This window comes from Battus philenor, unplaced genomic scaffold (assembly GCF_028537555.1).
Source record: "Battus philenor isolate CCGP_79_NKW_IND1 unplaced genomic scaffold, ilBatPhil1.0.hap1 SCAF_12, whole genome shotgun sequence".
NCBI classification, from domain to species: domain Eukaryota; kingdom Metazoa; phylum Arthropoda; class Insecta; order Lepidoptera; family Papilionidae; genus Battus; species Battus philenor.
In genome coordinates this window covers 8,563,077-8,588,080 of record NW_027181674.1, presented here as the reverse complement: position 1 = coordinate 8,588,080, position 25,004 = coordinate 8,563,077, and the positions used below count along the sequence as shown (strand labels likewise).

At 31.8% G+C, this 25,004-nt stretch overlaps 2 protein-coding genes across 5 annotated transcripts; both read left to right on the top strand.

The window, feature by feature from the left end:
• Positions 1-376: 376 nt before the first annotated feature.
• LOC137932778 (PR domain zinc finger protein 10-like) lies at positions 377-9,419 on the top strand. 2 transcript variants are annotated; one of them, XM_068776449.1, is made up of 14 exons: positions 377-671; positions 818-938; positions 2,117-2,245; positions 2,539-2,667; positions 2,917-3,117; positions 3,801-3,898; positions 4,161-4,231; positions 4,738-5,095; positions 6,174-6,259; positions 6,342-6,453; positions 7,729-7,788; positions 8,051-8,210; positions 8,538-8,674; positions 9,331-9,419. In XM_068776449.1, exons 2-14 carry the CDS (start codon positions 851-853, stop codon positions 9,376-9,378), a joined length of 1,677 nt encoding a protein of 558 aa, XP_068632550.1. In that variant the 5' UTR covers positions 377-671; positions 818-850; the 3' UTR covers positions 9,379-9,419. The 2 variants fall into 2 exon arrangements, with proteins under 2 accessions (XP_068632550.1, XP_068632551.1); XM_068776450.1 differs by having other exon boundaries at positions 377-938.
• Positions 9,420-10,552: 1,133 nt separating this feature from the next.
• Positions 10,553-24,930, top strand: LOC137932857 (galectin-8-like). 3 transcript variants are annotated; one of them, XM_068776540.1, is made up of 7 exons: positions 10,553-10,795; positions 20,325-20,434; positions 21,739-21,885; positions 22,282-22,501; positions 22,600-22,721; positions 23,132-23,336; positions 24,615-24,930. In XM_068776540.1, the coding sequence occupies exons 1-7, from the start codon at positions 10,676-10,678 to the stop codon at positions 24,795-24,797; spliced, it is 1,107 nt and encodes a 368-aa protein (XP_068632641.1). In that variant the 5' UTR covers positions 10,553-10,675; the 3' UTR covers positions 24,798-24,930. The 3 variants fall into 3 exon arrangements, with proteins under 3 accessions (XP_068632641.1, XP_068632642.1, XP_068632643.1); XM_068776541.1 differs by lacking the exon at positions 10,553-10,795 and adding an exon at positions 15,112-15,369; XM_068776542.1 differs by lacking the exon at positions 10,553-10,795 and adding an exon at positions 15,369-15,449.
• Positions 24,931-25,004: the final 74 nt, after the last annotated feature.

The following is a 25,004-nucleotide window of genomic DNA, read 5'->3' as shown; positions in this document are numbered from 1 at the left end:
ATGAATTAATATTATTAAATAGATTACTTTAACTATCATAAATATATTATTATAAGTACATAAATATAATAAATGAATTAATAATTATTTGTAATTTAGATTTTTATCATACGTTTCATAAGCTAGGACATTATCAGTAACACTCGTATTTGCTTTAGATTTCAATAAATAATCTTCAATAAACTCAATGTTATGGCCTCATTTGAGGTCACTAACTGGACACATTTTTAGGACGTTGCAAACTTTATCATAATCTCTTTCACTCCTAAGTAGAGTTCATGATAAGAACAGAGACAAACGATAAATCGTTTCGTTATTAATTTGTTAAATCGCAAGAGCGGCTACTTGTTTTAGCGCCGTCCAATATATTCTTTCGTTCATGGTAGCAATGATGGCTTTATGACCACTGGCATTGGTTCATGAAAAAAAAAATACATTTTAATGTTTATTATTTAACATCACAGTTAATAACATTACTACATTACAAAGAATTTCAATTTCATATTATTCGTTCAATCAGTATCGCCTTTCCATATTAATTTTCAACGTGACGATTTATTATTTCATATAAATATTGTATATTTCGGTATAAACAATATTTAATTTAGACTGTTATGATGAGCCTTTGAAGATATAAATTAGATACAAACTTGAAATTGTTTAAAAGAAAAGTAATAGTTTTGTGTATTACGATAGTAAATGTAGTAATTTTAGTGTATAAATTTACGGTCATACTACCGTTGTAAAGAAAAACGAATAAATGGTTTTAATGAATTACAATGACTAGTATTAACTGACTTAAATATATTTATTTCAGACATATTAATATAACATACCTGAACTTTGTGCTATGGAGACTAAAACATTGCCTATCCTGCCAAAATATGATAATGATAATTATTTATCAGATACAAATATCAAACAAATACCAAGCTATGGTAAGTAATTACTATTTATTTTAGTAAATAATAATATGATTACCTTTACTGGTTTATAAAATAATATTAGAGTTTAATTTCACCAATCCTGATAAGTTCTGAGAGATAAGTTAAATCTAAAATTTTAGTAGATCTAACTCAAAAGATTACATCAATCAGACTAAACTGCGAAAAAACTAAAATAAACTATTTAAAAAACTAAATAAATATTAATAGCAAGAATATTACTATTAATAAGAATTAGTTCATAAGTGGTAACCTCACATTCAATACCAAAAAAACATACAATTTTATATAGATTTCTACAATCATAATGCTAGAAATGAGCTACAGCTTTAATACTTAAAAATTTGCGCTTTGTGTAAACTATTTAGTGACACTTTTATTAAGAAATAAGTATTGAGACATTGTTATGAATCTAGCTATTCTACATCCTCTCACTGAAAGGATTGTGTAGCTGCAGTTGTAACATTGTAATTATAAACTAGTAAAAACAATATTAGTCAATACACTTGTTTGTTTTAGAAAAAGTTATTTTTTATTTTTATCATGGGTACCATACATAAAGTTGTTTATTGAAATAAACAAAATATTAAGCAGATATATGTCATGATACTTCACTTTATTGAATTTTACAATAGAAATTTTTTTAACTAAATTAATTAAGAGCTAATAAATGTGCTTTTTACTATTGTAGGCTAATTTTCTTTAAAGCCAATTTTTGGATTCTGTGAGCTTAACGGAGTACTTTGATGAACAGCAATTTTTTGCTAAGCCTGGGTTAAAACTGATTAAAGCATCTTCTGATATCCCTCAAGTTGTCAACTTGTTATTCTCAGACAAGAATTTGAATATTTATAAATAAGTATTGATGAGTGTATTGTTATTATACAACAATACAACCACACTTTATTTATTTGTATTTATTTGAGATTCACCTATGAGTCTTTAGAATTGGGTGAAAGTTCTCTCTATTTTGTTCTCTCTCACACTCTCACACCTCTATAATTACCAATTACAAAATGTGATCCTAGGTAGGTTTTCTCCACCACACTAGTGTCCAAGCAAACCTAAAAATGTAGTAGTGAAATGATAAAAAATAATTAATATTCATAATAGCTATATTATAAAAAAAATTATGCATTATAATGTTGTCAAGTTGCATATTTTTATTTCAGTTCACATTCCAGACCGTAAAATATTACCAAGAGCCTTAGCAGTATTACCTTCAGTCCTTCAAATTAGAAATGGAGTTATATATCCTCGCAGGTCACTACCTGCACATGTGCGTTTTGGTCCTGTTCAAGGTACACATACACACAATAAAAATTTCATAAAAAATTGTAAATGTCCTATTAACAACAGGGTCATGACTTTATACACCAAATACCTACACATATATATTAGAAAAAGATTTCGCCTACAAGGAAAAAAATATTAATAAATATTTCAAATAATTGTCACTAAAACGAAATATAAACCGAACTTAAAAATCTCTTTCTCAATAGTTTGTTCACAGGAAAAATGTTGTTGTATGATATTAAATTTTTACCCAAAACATTTTCATTTCCAAGATTTTTACGATTTATGTCTTCCTCAGGTGTAACTAGTGTTATATCCCATGAAGAAGAAAATAGATTAATAGTTCAAAGCGTAAGTTCTATGCAGCCAGTCTTTCTGTCACGGAAAAACGATGTTAATGTAACATATATTGATACATCAGATAGAGGTATTACTAACAAATTCTTAAATAATTTATTAACTATTAGAAAAATTTTCTTCAGTACAACCATATTCAAATGCAATGAATATAAACTGTATTCATATGCTTATTCATTACAATTTGTACAATAAATGGTAATTTACTTAATAAAATCATGAAAACATGTTCAATCTTGAATTTTAACTGTACCTTTAAGTGTTTTTCTTGTTAATGAAAACTATTATTGAAACCTTTTTACTTTTATAAATTTTACAGATAAATCAAATTGGATAGGTTTGTTGCCACTTGGCAGTGATGAAACAGCCAATGTTTGGTTACATGAAGAAGATGATGAATTATATGGTTATACTCTCACATCATTAACAGCACGGACTCCCTTAGTCCTTGGTTATAGTGAAGATTATGCCAAAGATCATGGATTTCCATTAATGACTTTACCCTCAACTGTGTGTAAAGGTAAGCTTTTTGTTAATTAAAAATAATGTTAAATTTCTATTATAAGGCATATAACTAATGTTATGATACCACAGTTGTATGGCATTGTTTCTCAACCTTTTTGTGTTATTGTACCCTTATAATAATTTTTTTTTACTTTTTTATAAATGCTTCTCCACATAATGTCTTTTGAGAGACTTACAGGGTGAAGCATTATGTATCATATCATATCATATCATATCATTATGTAGCATAATGTTCGAAAAATTGATAGATCATATTTTATTTTAAATTTTAATTCTAAATTTTCTAGACACAGTATAATTGTTTATACTATTAAACTTTTATTATTGCCAACATTACCATTTAAAACGATTTCTTATTCATCCAAATCTGGTTTCTATAGTCACTAGTTGTGGCAATTTACTTTGTTGTCCCTTAATGGGAAAATAATCATTAACAAGATTGTTTGTTTCAACTTTGTAAAGTATTTAATTGCTTGGACTATGGTGTAACGCCTTTGGCTGGAATTTTAAAGATTGGTCATTCACAAGCAAACAAAATAAAAAAATCTTTTGTGACCAAAATATGTTAATATTAAATTAAATAAAATGCTTTTTCAACAAAATCAATTTTAATTGATAACATTCTGATGTACTACTTTTATTTCTTACTTTCTAATATTTTCTTGCTTACACTTGCAGGCATACAGAGCAATGATCGGCGATGGTGGTGCTATGAATGTCAACATAATATGGCAACTGCTGCATTATTGCAACACCATATGGATGTTTATCATAAAGTAATTATTATTTTTTATTAGGTTGCCTAAATTTTATTATATACCAAGGAATATCTCATATTTTTTATCATGCATATGCCGTCTTAAGACTGATTAGAAAATAATTATAATTTTTTTTACATAAAATATTTTTTTAAATTGCTTAGAATTCATTGTCATAATTACCATCATCGTTATATTCCATCTGTTTGTTTACTGTAGGCTTGAATTTTGCGTTTTGTATTTAGTGCCAATTTTTATCATTTTCTTTGTCACATTGCAGGAAGAAAAACCACTAACTAGGCGCAAATATCGTTGTAAACAATGTACTAAAACCTTTTCAAGATTGTTCACGTAAGTCATTACCTTTCGCGTACGATTTTCAAAGTTAAAGATTAGAATATGAATTATAAAACTAAAGCAAAAAGATAAAAACATTTTAAATCTCTTTTCTTTATTTCGCGGATACTGAATCTGCCCAGAATTCAATGTTGCTTAGAAAATTGTAAATATTACTCATACCGAACATCGCTCAATATGATTTATTAATTTTTTGCTTGCTTATTTTTGATCAGAAGTGTTTAATTTTTTTAAAGGATATTAAAAGCTCTTTGTTATTTCTGGGCATATTGGTAACTAAATATTTTACTTAGAACTCGAACTTCGCCGTATATAAAAAGGTGGCAAATGTAAAATGAGTCCTTGTTTATAAAAAGGATCGTTCTGTGCACGATACTAACTTAAATACTAACGTATTATTTATAACAAATATAGTACAGTACAAGGTTTTTAATGTATCACATTTTAATAGTGATCTGAATATAATCCAATAGTTCTATATCCGTCATTTCTTTATTCAGGTTAAAAAGGCATGTAACACTTCATTGTACAAAAAATACTGTGAAAATTAATGAAGATTCTCAAAATAATCAGACTCCTTCATTGTCTGATATGACGATTAACCAAAGTTTCAATGCCGATGAAAGCAGGATACCCTCGGATGAGAGTTTTAACAACTACACAAATGGCATAGATTTTAATAATTTATTTGATACGGATAGAATATCAAATCTCGATGTATCAGGGGTCTCCACCTCTGAAGTCGATTTCAATCCTTATTCCGTCATTAGTAGAGATGAGAGTTGCCTGACCAACGTATTAGACTTTACAAGATTTCCATCTGACAACGATACCCTATGTCACAGTGAAGTTTTTCAGGTATGCATTTTCGCTTTTGTACATCGAAACAGAAACTCGCTTTAGTTTATTTTTGATCAAAAGCAATTTTTTCTAAAGTGGTCCAATGGGTCTACCCAGAGGTCCAAGTAGAACCCCAAGGATCCAAGAGAGACTCGACGGGAGTCTGTGTTTGGGTGACAAAAAATGAGGATTCACAATCGGTAAGCGGAGGTCCATAAAAAGTTATTACGATAGTAAAGATGTTTGCTTGACTTCGTTTGATGACCTTTCAATGTAGGCAGATAATATTTTTAAAAAATCTCAGCGACTGTTATTTGTAAACACTTGCAACATAACCTTTCTAGTGCCGGAAGCCGATATATCGGCTCCTGCTACATTGGCGAGAAGTGCTAGACCAGATATATCGGCCCGCGCCTCGTAGTACTTTTACTATTCGCATTGCGAAAAATCATTTTTCAAAATAAATTTGTAATACGTTATTAATGATCTTATTTCATAAGAGAATTAAAATATATAGTTTCCGAAATCTAATATAAACACCGATGGTGGCCGCTCCAGCGACATCCAAGCTGTGGCGTCATTTGCTCTGGCTTCGGGCCCTTATGGAAGCTTTTCGAGATATACTTCATAATAATTGTTCCATATAAAATTATGGTGAAAAGACATTTTGTTAGAGAGAACTCAACTTTAACTATTGATATGAAAATTTATACCTTTTTTATTTAATTTTTAATGAGTAGAGAAAAACTATTGTCAATGTTTTGTTCTCTACTTCATCCAAAGTACACTGCTTTTTGAATCATGTAAATATTGTTCCTCGTTAGATTTTTATGTGCATTTTCCCAAACTCTAGTAAAACTGTAAGGCCGGTTATTTTAGCATAGGCACAACTTTTTCGCCCGGCAATAAAAGGGTTAAATTAATAAACTTCACAATTTTCTCGAGTATTGGGAGTATGGTCCAAAAAGTTTATCTTAATAAATAAAATAGGTACTTTTTATTGATAACACATTAAAATTTTTTTCGTAAAGTTTTACTTTTGTGTCACCAATATTTTTGTCATGTCTTATGTGATGACATTTACATATTATTTCAGGATAAAGAAGAAGAAATACCCAAACTGATTTCATGTCCTACCTGCAATCAAACAATTGAGAGAGAGAACAAACGAAATCATGTGAGGTTAATTAATACACTTAGTTATTGTTCATACATTGCACATTAAACGTAATAATATTTTTTTTGATATATTTATTTATTTCAGAGTTTGCCCTGGACTTAAGTTTTATTGTGAATGCGGTCAATATTTCTCAAGTAGTCAGAAACTAAGGAATCATGTCGCATCTGAGCATCCCAATCAGGAAGATACAGATATGGTTTGTTTTAATTATAATTTAGTTTACAACACTTTTGGCGGATTTGTTTAAACATTGTAACAAATTGGTTAAGAAAATGCATGGAATATGTATTAAAATGCATCAATGTCGCTGGGCTACTTTCGTTCTTCTAGGGATCTCCTCATCCTTGGTTCAATCCATAATGAAGTCGAAGTAGCGGACGATCATGAACGAGCGATATTTAACATCTACCTCATGGACTCACACACTCAACATTTCCTCAACCGCACATTCTGCATTTTGTCTCTCGCACATTCAGCATTTTCTCTCTCGCACATTCAGCATTTTCTCTCTCGCATATTAAGCATTTCTTAGCTTTTCGTCAATGAAACCACTCTGTTCAGTCCATCTTCTTCCAGCATTCTCACCAAATGATTGCCTTTCTATTTTTTAATTCCTTTTCATTCAAAGCCTTTTCCTGAAACTCGTATCACTTTATTTTTATTGTTCAATTGCTTATGCCCATGTTCAAAAAGATCGAACTATAGAAATTGGTTAAAAAATAAATAAATACTTGAAAATATAACGAGAATAACGAACGAATATGACGTTCCTCCCCACCACACATGGTAGGGGGAATGCCCAAAAAGGTGCCATATAAAAAAACCCCTTAGCGCTCGAGGGTTTCCCGAGGAGCCGCGGCTCGGGCAATCTAACAAACTATTCTGCATTGAACTCAATGAATACATTATTTTATGCGTGTCCGACCCTCTGGTGATTTTGAAAATAAAATGGATCCTTCATTTTCGTTTTATCGAAACTTTGTCGGGATAAATATTACAGAGAAATAAGAAAAATCTTACAACGCGTAAATTTCGTATTTAAAAAGTTAACAAATCTTAAAGTTCCGCAACATCTTCTGGACTTTCCTTTTTTCAGTTTTATATCTAAAATTAAAAGTATATTATTAAATAAATATTACAGCATTCAGGAGCTTTTGGTTAATTGGAGTGCGTGGAGGTTGTTAACTCATTTGCATGGAGGATATTATGTACATATAGAAATTTGTTAAACTTCATTTAAAAATTAGTGCTGGGTTTTTGGCCGGCTATTCTCAGCTGATCAACATTCCGAGCCAATGGTAGTTTAACCTTTCACTCAATCGTAAAACAAAATAGTTTAATTATAGCACCAGTGTTAAAAAATATATTTAAAAATGGAATGCATATTAAGAAATTGCAATTTTTTGTACCGGTGATCATATAAATTACGTAATGTTTATATTTTATAGTTATAACAACAACTTTTGTACAGGTTCCTAAAAATGCAACAGAGAGTCATTACAAATGTGAAGAATGTGAAGTTAATTTTAAGGTAAGTTATTGTTTTTTACTTCAATAATCCTTCTCTACTAGGTTAACCGACGACGTAGTAAAGGTCACAGGAAGTTGGCTGCAGCGCCTGTGCTTTGCAATGGGTGTCTTTTGATTGATATGATGAATGAATCTTATAGAAAATAATGTAAATTTATAATCTTGCTTAGAAACTTTCTTTTTTTTCAAAAGAGATTAATTTTCAATCAATCATCATTTAATATAGATGATACTAAAGTAAAATTTTAAATATTTATGAGCAGCGTCGGGGAATGCTGGTGAACCACATGTGGCGGGTGCATAAAACGTCGTCGGTGTCGGTTCCACTTGAGAAGAGAGTGCGCCATTACCCGTGTACCGCGTGCCCGAAGATATATCGAACTGCAGCTAAACGTGATCGTCACGTTAAAATCCATCACCCGGGTAAAATGGCGTCTTTACTATTGAAATCTTTATTTATTATATAAATTAAATTTTTTGTTTTAATATCTCGCTAACGCTAATATACATGCATTCTGTCTTCTAGAGTGTGCTTGTGCCTTCATAAAAGACGTTACAATCTGATACAAACATTCCATCAGTAAAAACCCAAACCAAGTCATTGCCTAGATGTCGTCTTTTTAAATTATTGTTCAATTATTTTTAAATAAAATTACGTTACATTTGCCTGAAGCTACAAAGCACAAACAATATGAAAAATCTACTGAATTCTGTATTAATAGTCAATATGAAGAATTAAATTTATTTCAGGTGCTGAAATTTCTAGCAGGCGTTCAATACAAGGAGGAATAATTGCATGTCGTCCAGCAATATGTTCTGGATGTCCACGTCAGTACGCTACTAGAGCTAAACTCTTACAACATGTAAGAGCAAGCCACCCAAATCTGGTAATATATTCAATTACAATTCACATCTTAATAATTTGCGGTAAATTTAAACCAAAATTTATAGAAATATATATACTTAAAATCGGATATTTCAAATGAAATGTTCTGAAATAAAATGTGTTGCAATTTTTTCTTAAATGTTTTAAGAAAATTGTACCAATAATTATATAGCATACGCTAAACGTATCTGTTGAATCTAGAATAGGTAATGGTAATCTTGGTCGCTTATGATGGGCCTCATAAGAAGGCTCAGAGCTCAAGGTCACTCAGAGAGCTATACTCGAAGTTTTACTGCGAGATCGAATCGAAAATGAGTTCTACAAAAGAACCAAAGTCATTGACATAGCTCAAAGAATTGCTCGTCTGGTGGACCCATGGCCGTTGAGGCCGATAGCTTCTCGAGTGGCCACCATGAGCCGATAGATGCGGTGTAAGTAAGGCTCCACTAGGTGGTCCGACGACATAGTTAACGTCGCGGGAAGCGCTGAATATGAGCAGCGTAAGACCTGTCACCGTAGCGACCTTTAGGGGAGGCATAGGCCTTGCAGTGAACATCTATAGACTAACCAGAAGAAGAAGAATTGCAAGTTAAACGAACGTAATATATGTGTATTCTTACTAATATAAAAAATAATTCAGCTATGTCTTATTTTCAGGCACCACCGAAAAAGAAAAATTTGCTAAATTCACCAAAAAATTCGTAAATTTCGTGTTGTAATTATTCAAGGAATCATTTTGTTTTCTAAAATGCTATGTTAACTTTTTGAAATTATCAATCAATAAAGATATGATTTTTTATTCGTACAAAAACAGTTTTATTTATATAAAAAAGCGAATAAAAAAGTAGAGAAATTTTTTGGAACGAAATGTAACAGAAGCCTAAATTCGAACAAATTGTTGTTTTATTAATATCAAATCTGTTTTAAAATAACATAAAATACACATTTGATATGCTTAGAAAGATTACAAAAAAATAAATATTACTGAATTGGCTTCGAGGAGAATTTAAAAACGCGCGTTCAAGCATAAAAAAACATCAATGTACTGAAGATCACGGCAACCTAAGAGCTTCTGTGTCTGTTGGTTTTTTTAATGAATAAAAGAGGTGTCACATAATTATGACCTAGGCATTTTTGTCTCACAGCTGTAATTTGTTTGTGGTTAGAGGTAAATAGACGTATTAGGTGGTCATAAGTGGTTTGTAATTTTAGTATAAATCGTAAATAAAAAAAAATAAAAAAATCGTGTTATTTAAAAATAGTCTGCTATTTATCATAAATAAAGATTGTTTTGGTGTTACTGCGCGCATTGTTACTTATGTTTAAAGCAAACGAACATTTCGGATCGAAATATCAAAACTTATCCGAATAATTCTTCCTTAACCTCCTCTAAAAAAGTTATTTAAGAAAATTAATGACATTTATTTATGCTTGGGATGAGACTAACCATCGATTTAAAGGAAAAACAAAACGCGAACGACTTTTTTACGAATTTTCTTTAGTTTCTTGTAATACATATAGTGTTAGCGTTTTAATCTGCATATATAAAAAAAGAAATCATTTTTATCCATTTCTATATTTTATGCCAGATTCTATAAACGTTCCTATTAGAAAATTCCTTAAAAATTAGCGTGGGTCATCGGTCATAATTAGCAGTATAACACAAAGCAGCTGAAGAATTTAGTTCAAAACGGACCTATTCATTGATTTAAACCTATTAAGTATATTGTATTAATATACATAGAGTATGTTCAAAAACAAAATTTAAGTTATATGTTAAAAATCTAACAGGTAAACTTATACTGCCTTCTGATATTTTTTTCTATTTTTTATCTACATAACACTTGTAGTGAAGGAAACAATTATAAGATGAACTTGATATTTGAAAGGTAAATAGAAGCATGACAGTTCTAACATAACTTTAATTACAGATTACTATGAATTAATTAAGAGGTCAATAAAACATATTATTAACATTAAGTAATATTCTGTGTACGGAAACATGCCAAGTGATGTTATGAAATGTGTGAATTGTATAAAAATGGATTACAATGTGGGAGATGGACTATTACCGAAAGAATTGATAGAGTATGATTTTGCTGAAGATGCTTTGGACTTCGAGGTTAGAGAAAAAATATTGACACGTATAACTTATTATTGCAACTCATATATGTATGTGTATACATAATTATTAAAACTGTAAACATTGTTATGAAAACTTCGACACCCGACAAATAATTGTTATTCTTATCTTGTTAGAACATTAGTTCATGCAATACTGTTTTTATATTGTTTGTCTATTATAAACGCATTCTATTTTGTGTTCGTAGTTTGTTAGCTTACACATCAATATTTATGTATGTAAAAACAATATTTTACACTTTCTTTTTCGACTTGTGCTTAGTTCTGAGATTGCATTTTAATTGGTTTTTGCTTATATGTATAGAAGGGAGGATTATAATTAAGACAGAAAATATATATCATTTTCATTTCTATAGCATATACTTGTTTTAATTTTATACTTTTTTAATAAACAAAATTCAGCAAATAAATTCCCTTCTCTGGGGAAAAAAGTCAATTCATTACAGATTTACATTAGCTGGTAGTTAAATTTTGAATTGCCTGTAAGTTTTATTTAGAGTTACTTCATTATAGTACAAGACTTCCATAACGGTAATGGGAAATAGCCTTTGTGTGGACACACACATACATTCCTTTTGTGTACCTGTTGCTCATAATTGTTGATAAAAGAAGGCTTGATTATTAGTTAGTAATCATTATACAAATGATTACTTTTTGAATCTACGGTGCGATTTTAAGGTAAAAGAAGTACTCCTAACTCAGTTAAAACTGCATTGTTTCTTTTTAGTATAATAAGTAGGGACTGCTGATATCTACATATATATATACATATATATATATATATGTGTGTGTGTGTGTATGTGTATAAATTTATATATACAATTAATTGGACCTGGTGTTATTTTTCTTAATATGGGAACATCACACTACGAGAAGATTAATGAAAGCACTGATCACCCTTCATTTATTTGGCATCTTTTAATTTATACCACTCTAATAAAATGAAAGATGCCATGTTTTTACCTTCTTCAGTATCTGGCTCTTATTGCCAATATGAATACTGTAGTTAGTAGATGATTATTATTGGCTATGATAATTTTTATGACCTTATTGTCATAATACTATTATTACATATCAGTTTTTATATCTATTAAGACTGAAATACAACACATTAATTTTAATCCAATGTTAGTTTTGTAGTATATACTCTTATTTTATTCTAATGCTGAACAAAATATTAATGGTAGTAATAGAAGTAGTAGTAAGTGCCAAGTTTTATTAATTACATAACTTCATGTTTATTAGATATAATCATGCTAGTGGCAATATTACTAAAATTTTCACTAATTATTAGATTACAGATAGATATATCAGTGCCATCATAAAACAATTCCTCTTAAAAATTGTTAAATAAATGATTACCTAAATTTAACATTAACATTCACTTTCTATCCTATTTCTGAATTTATTTATTGTTTTTTGCTGCTAATGTAAATCTCTTTTAAAGAATGATTGTGACACAAATTATACATATTTTCGTGTACAGTTGAATCATTCGTCACCAAAGTAGGTACTAACAGGTTTTTGAATTACAAAGGTGCTACTTAAATATTTCGAATGGGTAACACAAATTTGTCTGAAGACATGATGGAGGGGTCCAAGAAATTTTTTTAGTTATACACCAAAAAATAATTTATAAAGGCAAAAGAATTTAATAACTTTAGGTATGCTTCTACCTTTTTCTGAAATATGTCTGAAAGTAAAGAGAAATTGGTTATTAGTGATGTGGCTTGCCTGTGATATTGTTATGTTAAACAAAGTTTTTTTTATATATAAGATGCAAGCCTGTATAACACCATGTATTCATTAGCACCAAATTTATGTATATGGTACCTGTTATTAGATGATTATCACTAGTGACCACTTAAGTGACAAACATAAACATGCTGCTTTTACATGGAAGCCACAAGGTGAAATAAACACTATCTTTTCAATTCCTGGACCTTATGTAATTATTGTAGTGTTTCACTTTAAAAGTATTCTCAGTTGTGCATGATTTATTTAAGTTGATGATTTAGTTTTTTAAACTCAAGGTTGGTGTTGTTCACTATTTTCTTTGGTAGCCAAGTTTCTTCATATTGATATGGGTAGGTTATCATCCCTCGGAAACTTATCTATAAAGATAAGAAGCAAACTTTACGGTAATAATAATTTCATGAACAATATAATCACACAACAACTAAATAAAACTTTTTTTTAATTCTAATCTAATTATATAAAATAATAACTGAGTTAGAATTATGGTTGTAACATACAGCATTTATGTGAAATATGTACTGAAATACCTTTGTCAATAATAACTTTGTGCACATTGAATTATCATCCCATAACTTGATCCCATGCACCAATAACAATTTCTGGATATATCAGAACATAGTTTAGATAGTTAAAATGACTCAATGAATGTACAATTGGTCAAAGGTGGCTTACTGTATACTATATATTTTTTCTAAAGTTATCTACCCTCTCTAATTGCAAACATTACAGACAAATACAGATAAGTATTCAAAATAACTTCAATACCATTTTTACTGTCTCTAATTTAGAGATTAATCAAATTGGAATTAAAGATTCACTCAATATTTACGAATATATCAGGTATAATTTCACAACTCTTATTTTAATATTAGAAAAAAATGAGTGTTCACCTGAAAGTAAGTGAGATGCCTTTCTTATTATACTGCGACAGAACTTAAAATTGTGTGTGACACCATAATCCCACGATATGTAAAGTTCCATTAGCCGTGTAATTAGAACAGCTAAGACACCTTCAAACAGGAACAATAATGATGCTTACGCACCACTGTGTGACGCCGGTACCTATCTCTTATGTTATCTATGTGTCTTCTGACGAGAGAGGGCCAAGGAGTCGAATTGAAACTTAATATTATTTTGCTTATTTTGGGTATCATGCGAGCTTTGTTCACATTCTATCATGCGAGTAATATCTACGTACAAAAAAAAATAATGCACAAGAACCGTGAAAAGATCTTTAAAGAGCCCATATTAAATATTAAGCTTAAATTAAAACGGGGTTCTGTGTTATAACCTTGCGTTATTTTCGTATATTGACGAGAGTAATTTCATCATCATCATGATCTCAGCCAATGGTGGTCGCCAAAGCCATCTTCGTCAAAGAACGCCACAGTGATCGGTCTAGCGACTTTCTGCGTCCTTGAATGTCGCCGCTTCGCCCAGTGGGGACATATCCAAGCCGCGACTACTGGCTCGCGGTCGCCACATTTGAATCTTGTAGATATCCAACAGCTGGCGGTTGTACGAGTGATGTGCCTCGCTCATAACACTTCAGATTAGCAATTCTTCAAGTTACGTCAGTGATCTAGCTTCTTCTGCGGATCTCCTTATTTCAGATTCGATCTCGTAGCGATTACTCTCTGGGTATCCTCGAGCCTTCTTATAAGGCCCGTCATAAACGACCACGTTTCAAAACCATGTGCCATCACGGGCAACGTACATCAGTCAAGATCGAAGATCTTCGTCTTCTGATATTGCAATATTTTGAGTCATTTACCCACAAATAAAATCTTACACTTCATATATTTGTATTTTACGATTGGTATAATTTTAACACTACAATATAAAAGTCGTAAAAATCGAACATGCCAAAAAACTTGCTTTATTAGTGTGTGTGTGTGTGATATGGTGGAGATTCTATTAGTTACCTAACAAAACATCTTTCACCTGATTTATTAATTTATAAACATTAGTTACTAATAAATGTTTCGTATACAAAGCGTTTATAACCGCCAGATTCTTTTGTAAAGGACTACGCCTTATGGGAAAATTACATATAATGTTGGTATCATAATACACGATGATGAAATAATAATTTCATCACCGTCGTTACAACCGTAGGACATAGGTTTTCAATGCTGGACATAGGCTTCCCTCATAGATTTTCGATAGGAATAGCAAGAAGAGTTGCCTGCATTCAGCGTGTTCCGGCGACCTTAACATGGTCGTCTGTCTACCTTGTGGGTGAACGTTGTACGCTGTTGCCGGTCCAGGACCTCAAGGCCCCTATAACAAATTATTTTTATAATAATCTTTCCTGGTGTTCCAATTATTGGTAATGAGATATTTTTGTCTTGGGTAATAATGGCTCGTTGTTGACAATTTCAAATGTGTTTAAAATATTGTTATTTTAAGGATAATGTAGTATTTATCTTAAATCATAACAAGTAAACAAACGATAACAGTTATTCGAATGAAAGAGAGTTCCGATTGTCCATCTCAACCGCACCCGTACGGCGCGCCTACCGATACTGAGTATTTGTATGAGGCATCATAATAAAAAGTCTCTCGTGGGTTGTGGACGTAACTGGGACGTAAATCGCAAAGTTGCGTTCAACTCTGATATTTCGTTGAGCGTCGCAGCCGCTTACAGTATTCCTAGTATTTCAGTGAGCGATTTTTAGTTGAAATATGGTCTGTGGTGGTCGATGCGGCTGCGGTGCGTTTTGCCGACGTCTGTTTTGCCGCGCGCGTTCACGTAATGGTAGTGTTAATGAAGATTCTGTACCGGCTACCTTGGTAATTCGATTTGAAATGTGTACATGCACTTTCTTTGTTGTCACACCTATCTAACACTTTGTGGGCACATTTTGGGTAATGTACGTAATTCTTGTATCTTATTACAAAATAACACACAATGTATAAGTACAATTTTATGTTACTAATACAGTGATACATTTTATATTAGCAAAAATTTAAAAAAAATTGTTTGCACCTGTGTAGGTACGTGAATAAAATTCATACCTTTTATATTCAATAAAAGTTTGCAGTTGCTATTTTGCATATTGAAGAGTTCATATTATTATAATTAGTAACATAAAACTTGACTGAATACATATTGAAAAATTATAAAAATTTGTCATTTGGCTTTGTGGGTTTTTTAAATTTGCATGATATGTTACACACGAATATACATACGAATTATATTTGCTTACACTGCTTCAGTTTAAGAGTGATTCGATTAGAATTTTCAATTAAAAACACCGCCGAACTTTATTTAACATATATATTTGGAAAACTCGAGAATATTTCTTACTTCGTTTCCTCCCATCAAATATAATTATTTCTTGAATTACCATTCAAGTATTGTGAAAATCTTGAATTACAATTCATATTTAATAAACCTAGTAACAGTTTTAATTAACTTTCTGCTATAAATTTTCTAAATCTTCGCACAGTGGATGCTAAAATACGTGATGTATTTCAGTTTGAAGGTTAATGCTAAAAGTAAATGATGTCATTGCACTTTTTACGAACCGCGAAATTTTTATTGTTTTTCTTGCCACATTTTCATTGTCTTTCTCGTCACATTATTTCTTCTGTGTTGTTATTTCTCCGACCTATAAACTAACGTTTGCAACGGTAGGATATAACTATCGATTACCTTGGGTCACGCAACCTTTCAATGCTAATTTTAAGGCTGTCTAAACAAAAATAATAGTACCTTTACCCTAATATTGCTACCATTAAATAATATATGTATAATACAAACTCTATGTATACAAATTTATATACACGTATTTAAATTTGTATACATATAGTTTTTTCAATGTCACCGTATGCAATGAACGTAAACATTGATTTATTGTATTACTACGTTATTGTATTTGTATTTTCAATATAGCACACGGATTCGCCTCGTTTTTCTGTCATGGCGTTCGTAGTCATTTATCATGATGTTTTAGGATCAAAAAACCAATATCATTAAATTTTTTTAATAAACCTTGCATTTAATGACGAATAATTGTGTGTTTCATGTGGTTATTGTATTTCCATTTATAAATTGGCATTGACAATCGTAATGATATTTTCATTAATCTTTTTATAACATAATCATCAAAAACTCTGATGGTAGAACGCAAGTATCTTGAAAATAAACTATTGGTATTCATATCGTAGCCACTAGCCTGTCCTTATCGGACAAACCCTGGCACCAATTAAAAACGCAGTACGACCCGATGACTTCATGGTTATGAATCAGCCCGCTGAATGTATACCTACAGCTGTTGTAAGTTCTCGCCTAGTCGAATTTTGTTATACCGTATAATAGGTTAAAGAAATGATCATTTTTAACATAAATGTCACGTGATTGCTATTTTAATTGACCTTTCAGAAACCGGGAGTAAAGGTCATGTTCAATAATTAAGACCTCACTGGAGGTAGCTTCAAATAGATGATATTTTATTATAGATATCACTATAGGGGACAGGCAGTATCAAAACTGTTCGTGGGTTTGTGTATTTAAAATCTGAAGCCAAAATATAACAGCATTGGCAATAAGCCATCGCCTTGATTATTTGTATTCCAATAGAACTCCTAATCATGTTCAACATGTGTTAATGCATTTTTAGCCATAAGCAACTCTCTCGAAAATTGTAATAAATAAAAAATATCCACGATTTTTGATGAAATTATCGTAGATTAGTATTAACTATATTATTTTGGTTACTTTTTATTCAGTAACATTTATTTAAAACTAATGAAAGATGAACTAATCAGATAAATCCTGTAATTTTATCTGTGCTAGGACACAAGTCTCCTCTCAAAATGAGTAGACGGTTTGCAATAAAACACGTGAACTCGGTACGAATTATTATAAATAATGTAACAGTATCCTCTTTTAATATTCATAAAATCAAGTCAAAACGTTTCGCGCGAGTTTTTTTTTATACAACGTACATATAAGCGTATTGCTTAGATTGTAATTTTGAATTTGCTGCATTCCAAATGTAAGAAAACATTTCTAACTTTTTTTTTATTAAATTAAACTCAAGGTATAGCTTTCTTAAAGGAATATTAGCGTATAGCAGCGAGCGTCTCACAACGAGTAAGTGAATTATTTCTCCGATAGTAAAGCTCGTTTTCATTCACTTCATTTGCTTGTCTCATCTACAGCACGCAAAAATCTTTCCTAGAATATCGAGGCACACCGAAAGCTAAATTCAAATGACGAGTGAACGTGACGTGCCACGGTGTCTCAAATAAAAAAAAATATGTGTAATAAAAAATTATAAAATTTCATTTTCTTAATTTTACCGCGACATACAAGTGTGTCCGACCTGCAGCACACCGGTTGCAGAGCACTATACAATATCATGTGATATGTCTACAGTTCCTTCACGCACTCCTGATTGAAGTCTACGTCTGGCCAATGTGTTTTTCAAACTCTTAACGTATCAAACATGGATGATATTTAAACGAAAAAAAATATCTTCAGTTCTCAGTCTACTTGGTAATGTTACTTTTATAACTGTACCACCTTCCTTAAAAGACTTTATGCAGCGGATAATCTATGCAGTAGGTGCTGCATGTCTATACACATTACAGTATTGTATTGTACATTGCAGTATTGTAATTGACTCAGTTTTCAAAAGCAAAGTAGAGGCCTGGACTTTCTGTTGCTGGATTGCTCTGTACTACACGCACATTTGGATTGAACTGAGGAAACGTAGGACAGCCGATGTCTTCTCAAGTTCAAGCAAAGTAAACTGTAAGGGAGTCTCTCGGAGTTGATAAATCGAATACCTAAACTAGAGCAGTGTATGTCATTTTGTACAGATTGAAACTAGAGAGAGGTTTTTCAGCACCCTGTACAAGGCAACATAGACAAAATATCTTCCTACTTCCTAGATGTTGTTAAATTGTGTAACTTTGTTTTTATGTACGCCTGGAAACGTAATTTAATCAAGACAATAAGATTATAACTTCGATGTCAAGGTTACTTTTAATTGTATAGTAATATAGATTAAATTAAATTTATAACTGTATTGTTATTATTTTAAAGAGCATTAAGGAAAATAATTATCTTCAACAAAATGTACCTTAAGTCTACATATTAAAAATAATATATTTAAGAGGTACTGTCTCTTGTATAAACCAATCAGCGATCTACGCTAATGACATTAATTTTATTTTTAAGAAACAATGATTTTGAACATATTTTTTTAATAATAAAACAAAACACTCATTGTTATAATTCTTCTTTCATTATAATTCGTTAGGGATAACTTAAAAGAAGAATAACATAAAATTATCGCTGTGAAGTTAACGATCTTTGAAATTTGAGGCCTACGTAGTAGAGTTTGTTTTAGAAACCATGGTCCACTATATTGTTAGTTGTCTTTTTACACTAAAAATTCACGACGACAAACTAGTCATCGTAGTCGAAATATCAAACAGAGAGCACAAAATATAGATATTGGTTGGACAAACAAAAACGTTGCACAAATAACAATGTGTCTTTCAAAAATTTGTAGGTTTCAAACGTGGTAAACATTTATATTTTACAATGAGTAGGTGGTTAATTTTGCAAACTCTTTATACCTAATAAAGTGTTTGCACATTATGTAAATAGTTGCCGTCGTTTTCAACTCACGGATTGTTAATATTTGTCGCGGTTAAAGAAGCTGCACCTAGAGTACCTAATCTTGAAAATAAGCATTCTATTCACTCTTTCAATTGTATTACTTTTAAGTTACTTGAACTCAAATAATGTACCTCGAAGTAGTTTTATTAGTACTGTAATACAAATTATCACTTTCAATCCACGTCTGCAACGCTCAATTGTAGATTGTCTATTCGATGCAATAGATCCCATAAGGTTAACATCGAAACAAATACTTCGTTAACTAATTTTTTTTTACCTAAATTCACGGATGCAAGTTGTCAAGGCGCTGAGGGCGCTTAGCCTAAAACCTCTTTTAAATAGCAAAGCCTGTGGGCTCCTTGGGAAGCCTCGGCTCGGGCCGGCTCCTTATTACAATATCTCCGAATTGTGTGGCCGCCGAGTTTTTAGATAACTTTGGAGCAATTTTCATGGCTGGCTGCCTGGATGGGCCAATGGCCTCCTCGAGGTACCTCGAATACCTCGGTTGACAGTCTAGTCACTAACTCAGATTATGTCCAAGGTTTTAATGTATAATCACTTATTTGCAATAAGCTAATGATAAAAAGGGCTAAATATAATATTAAGATCAAGATATTTGTGCAATCTCATACAGGTTCGACAACTTTTATGTACAATTTACGAACTAAAATCACGCAAGGACAATATGCATTCTTTTACAACGTAGTCACGAATACGAATGGTATAATTCCCCTCTTACTGATATTATATTTAAATGATTTAATATTTCTTGGATAAATAAAGGATAATAAATGGTACAGATTTAAATAGCGGAAGCTATAACTTTTATAGGCATGTGTCACATGAATTAATAATTATTATGCACGCAAATTGCCAACGAAATGAAAATGCAGTGCACGTGTTTTGAACTTGACATGCCACAACTGTAGCATACCTTAAAATATTGAATCAATTAATGCAGTATTAAGTACTTTTGTTTAAAATAATAAGAAATAGTTTAGGAAAAAGTGAGTGTCATGTTTGCGACAAGTGTTGTTGCAGTAGTTTTGTTTTAACTTGTTATTGCGTGTATAAGTAAATATTTATCCTCTATTATTTATTATTACAGACTCAGCTGGCCGAGGCTCGCGATGTAAAATTTACACAAACTCTGACAGAGCCGTTGTCAATTGGCTCCCTTATCATATGTACGGGAACTCCCACAGAAGATTTACCATGGTGAGTAATATTTAGCAGGTAAAATTAGGTTAAGGATCAGGCATTTTATTATCGCTATTAGGTTAGTCTCACCTTGAGGCAAAATGGCACGTCGTTAGTTCACTGATTTTATGATACAAGGTAGGGCTGCCCTTTTAATAGAAAAATTAAAATAATAATAATGTACAGTAATATTTTGATATATTAAACCATTTAATAATAAAAGAGCTACCACTGATGTAGCGGAATTGCATTTTTGTCGTTAAATTTCATAATTTTGTTTTTAATACTATGTAGAGAATAATTGGATATTAACGTAAAAGCTTTAAAGGTTTAAATGCTGGTTAAAAGCTCATATGTCTGCTAAAAGTTTTAAAGCTTTTGCTCCTATTTCCAATCCCATATCAAACCATGTATAAAATGCTCACATTGAATTAGGTTACATAAATTTATGTTTTGTAATGCAATGCGATAGCTCAATAACTTTTGGCATTAAAAAGTCTGAAGGGACAAATAGTTAACAATATTTTATTTCAATATGTGGTAATACGATTTTTTTCCTATATTATCATCGCGTTATTTATTATTACTGAATCCCTTGAGTTTTGGATAGTGTGTGCAATAAATAAATTAATAAGCTATATATTTACCTCTTTAAAGCTTTTAGCCAATCATCGTGTATAAATTTATTTTCGACTGTACATACAAACACAATCGTCATTAATTAATTAGTTTTCAAGTTCATACGTCCGTTGAGTTGTTAGTTTTTTTAAGCTCCAAATTTCTATATTTACCTCTGTATTGACAGCTCAAAGGTAGATTTATTATTGCTTATTTTTCGTACATGCAATAAAACAAAACGTTGGAAATCTTTCGTAGCAAGTACTTAATAAATTCAGGCTCGATAATGCGGCAGGCAGTACGCACACAAATCATAATGTATTATTTAATATACATTTTCATATCAGCCGATAGACGCCCATAGCAAAGGCATACACCAAAGATCGCCACGAACAGTGGTCTTGCGCCGTCCAGCGACATATATAAAAATTTTAGTTGATGGTTAAACTCAGTGCTTCAACTCAATAGTGTGTTGTACACAAATGCGGTGCGGCGCAAAGTTTTGTATTTTAAAATTCCAGACAGCACACACACTACATTGTAATAAACAAGGCAAAAGACACTAGGTGCAACCTGCTTTTAATCGATTTTGTTGGAAATTTATGGGAGAGGTCTGTTTCCTGCAATGGATATTCTAAGGCTGAAATGATGACGATCATCGCCCTCACATAAATATGTTGTTTGTGTTATTACTTTTGTCTTAGGTTTGCATTAAACATTGGGTGCGGGGACGTGGAGTCTGGGCGTACGGACATAGCAGTTCATTTCAACGTTCGAATGCCGCAATGTTACGTCGTGAGAAACACTCGTCGACACGACAAATGGGGTTCCGAAGAGACAACATCTTTCAGGTATGATCGTTTATTGCATTCAAATTTATTAATATTATATTTGATAGTTTCTTCTGTTTATTTAACAATACAAAATCATTATGTTTTTGCATTAGTATCATTGAGAACAATTGACAGAGAAGAATTCCATATTACATTGTTACTTTACCACTAAAAATATAATTATTAAGTAAAACTTACGGATTTGCTCTTTTTGGTGACGGTACGTAATACTGGATTAAGGTTTTTGAGCTGAGACCACTGACCCACAAACACAAAGTACGATGTCCACTCACAAGGAGGATAAACTAACTTATTGTTGTTGCAATACGCTGAATGCAGGTCTATTCCAAGCGGTCCTATATCCTGATTTTATTTTTTACGATATTAATCAGTTCTTCAAAATATTTATTTCAGATTATTTCCTTTCAAGTTGGATCGATCATTCACGGTCGAGGTGCTGGTCGACGAGAAGGAAACGCTCTGGGCAGTGGACGGTGAACACTTTTGTAGCTATGCACACAGAAACCCGTCCCCTCTCTCCGCCACGTGGGTTCAAATCACTGGTGTTAGAGACGCAGAATTAAAAATACAAAAAACTGATTTATATCCAACTACAGGACCGCCTATATTAGAAGTAAGCTGAATTTATAATTTTGACAATAACTGTGCAATCTTAATTTTTTTCTACTTGTTTATAATATTAAGTGGATTTATGTTATGTTAATTTAATAGATTCCCATGAGACCTAATATTGAGCAACAACGAAATGAAGACGAAAAAACATGGCAATCTAATGTTATCGCCAAGTTGTCAAATGGTATACCTGAAGGACATCAGTTAGTTATTTATGGAAGGTAAACTATTTTACAAAGTTTTCTAACTCTGTCTTATGAGCCAGTCGGCAAATTGATTCAAAATAATTTCACTCAGGGATTATTTTTTTTAAATTTTGTGACTAGTTTTAAAAGATATATTTTTAATCCGTTAGTTTTGAAAAAAGACAGCTCTTTGCTTTGCTCTTTTGTAAAAAGACAGGTTAATAAATAACATTCCGTGCCTTCACTTAAAATTTCGTGGTGTAGGTAAAAGTCAAAGTGGTGTTTATAACTTCCTTACAATAGGGTTCTCACTTAATTTATCGACGAAATACATCACTGGTGTGCTTTGCAGTGGGCGCCTGTCGGCTAATATGATGAAGAAGCAATATTTATTACTCAGGTTTTATTTCAATTTTCAACTTTAAAATAAGCGACGTTTATTACAGACTCCGTCCAATGTTACAATCGTTTGCGATAGACCTGATGGACGTGCACAGAGAATGGCCCCGCGCGAACATTCTTCTCCATGTGAACGTACGCGCGCAGTCGGACGCACAGCTGAGCCACCAGCTGGTCGTGCTAAACGCGCATTTTGGGGCTTGGGGGCCTGAGCGGCGACAACGTACCGCGCGACTCATACCGGGCTTTTATGTAAGTTAAAGCCTATTCAAATTCAAAAAAAAAATTATTCAACATACGATAGATTACATCTATTGTCTACATCAAATTGAGCCCACCACCGTTTCGGATGAAATGCCTCAGACCTGAGTAGAATAGTCGAAAGTAACTCAGCGGGATTGTTTCTTTTTAAAATAATCTGAGTTTACTAAATAAACATTGAAATAGCCTAGAAGCGAACACATTCCCAAGGTCTGTTCTCCTCTATGATTTCGTTTACAGTGTAGTAACCTTTTGTACATAAACGTTCTTTGATTTTTTTTTTAAATAGAAGCTTTCAGTATATTTTCTGGGGATCGTATTATGTGTATACACTTCCTATAGCAAGATTTGCTAACTAGATGAAGTCGAGCCTTATATTATTAAGTCTTTATGTATATATATATATATATGTATATATATATATATATATATATATATATATATATACATATATCACTTATATTTTTTATATTGTGAGTCATGGTTTCTGGGATATAGAAATGAATTAGTGGAAGCTTATTATCAACAAACTTGAAGTTTACGAAAGATTAAATATTTGTTATGAAGCTTTTATAATATTACAAAATAAATCTCTGCCACAATAAACAATTTTCAAGTAATGTATTATGTAGTTGGTAAGGCTAGAACTGACACGACTATAATGCAATCCAGCAAGTTACCTCCAGCACCTTCGATTTCAACCATTTCTCAATACATTTGACAACTGACAATAAAGCTAATGTGACTTTTATACAAATAGTTAGGAATATTATTTTGGATTTGATGTATTATAGTATATTACATATATGTAGATCTCATCTCAACCTGATGTAACTCATTACGTGATTCAGGTAGGAAAGATCTTAATATTCTGTAAATTATATTTCAAAATGTCCAATCCAAGTTTTAGAAGTCTTGTAATGAAAGCGCATTATGTAGTGTGAACTTACGTGAAAACAAGACACCGCCTACAACTACAATGTACATGTTGTACATTTTAGTGCGTTCATAAAACGTATTTGGCTTTATTGATGAATAAACCAAGAACAGTGTGAGTGGGCCACTACACGGAGGTCCGATGATATAGTCAAGGTCACGTGGAGTTGCTGGATGCGGGCGGCGCAAGATCGATCACCGTGGCGATCTTTGAAGTAGACTTGTGCGTTGCAGGAAGCGTCTACCAGTAGACGTAAAGATGATGAAGGAAAGAATCGCCGGTACCGTTCGATATTCGACAATATTCAATTAATTTCATTATTTGAATTTCAGACTACAATAAGAATAGTCCGTGGACCAGGTGAGTGGTCAGTTTATACTGACAATCTACTGATTGGTGAATTGGAGCATCGTGCGGCGCCTGATGGGGTGAAGGCGTTGCGAATACGCGGTGACCTCTACCCGAAAGATATCTTTTTGTGTCCATCGAGTACTACCCCTGTAGACAAGATGTAACTATTATTTAAATACATACCTGTTCAAACTGTTATTGTGCTTACATGTTGATACACTTGATGTTTGAAATATAATCAACGTTCTTTAACTTATTCACTTATCAACTTTTTATATGTACATAATTGTATTAATTAAATTTGTATACTATGATCACAGTGACTAATATATATATATATATATATATATATATATATATATATATATATA

Bases quoted from the DNA above. Each gene is read 5' to 3' on its own strand.
- LOC137932778 (XM_068776449.1), top strand. From the start codon at position 851: ATGGAGACTAAAACATTGCCTATCCTGCCAAAATATGATAATGATAAT. The intron at 8,211-8,537 runs GTAAAATGGCGT...AATTTATTTCAG, and splicing joins CGTTAAAATCCATCACCCGG to GTGCTGAAATTTCTAGCAGG. The intron at 8,675-9,330 runs GTAATATATTCA...TCTTATTTTCAG, and splicing joins GAGCAAGCCACCCAAATCTG to GCACCACCGAAAAAGAAAAA.
- LOC137932857 (XM_068776540.1), top strand. From the start codon at position 10,676: ATGCCAAGTGATGTTATGAAATGTGTGAATTGTATAAAAATGGATTAC. The intron at 21,886-22,281 runs GTATGATCGTTT...TATTTATTTCAG, and splicing joins GAAGAGACAACATCTTTCAG to ATTATTTCCTTTCAAGTTGG. The intron at 22,722-23,131 runs GTAAACTATTTT...CGTTTATTACAG, and splicing joins CAGTTAGTTATTTATGGAAG to ACTCCGTCCAATGTTACAAT.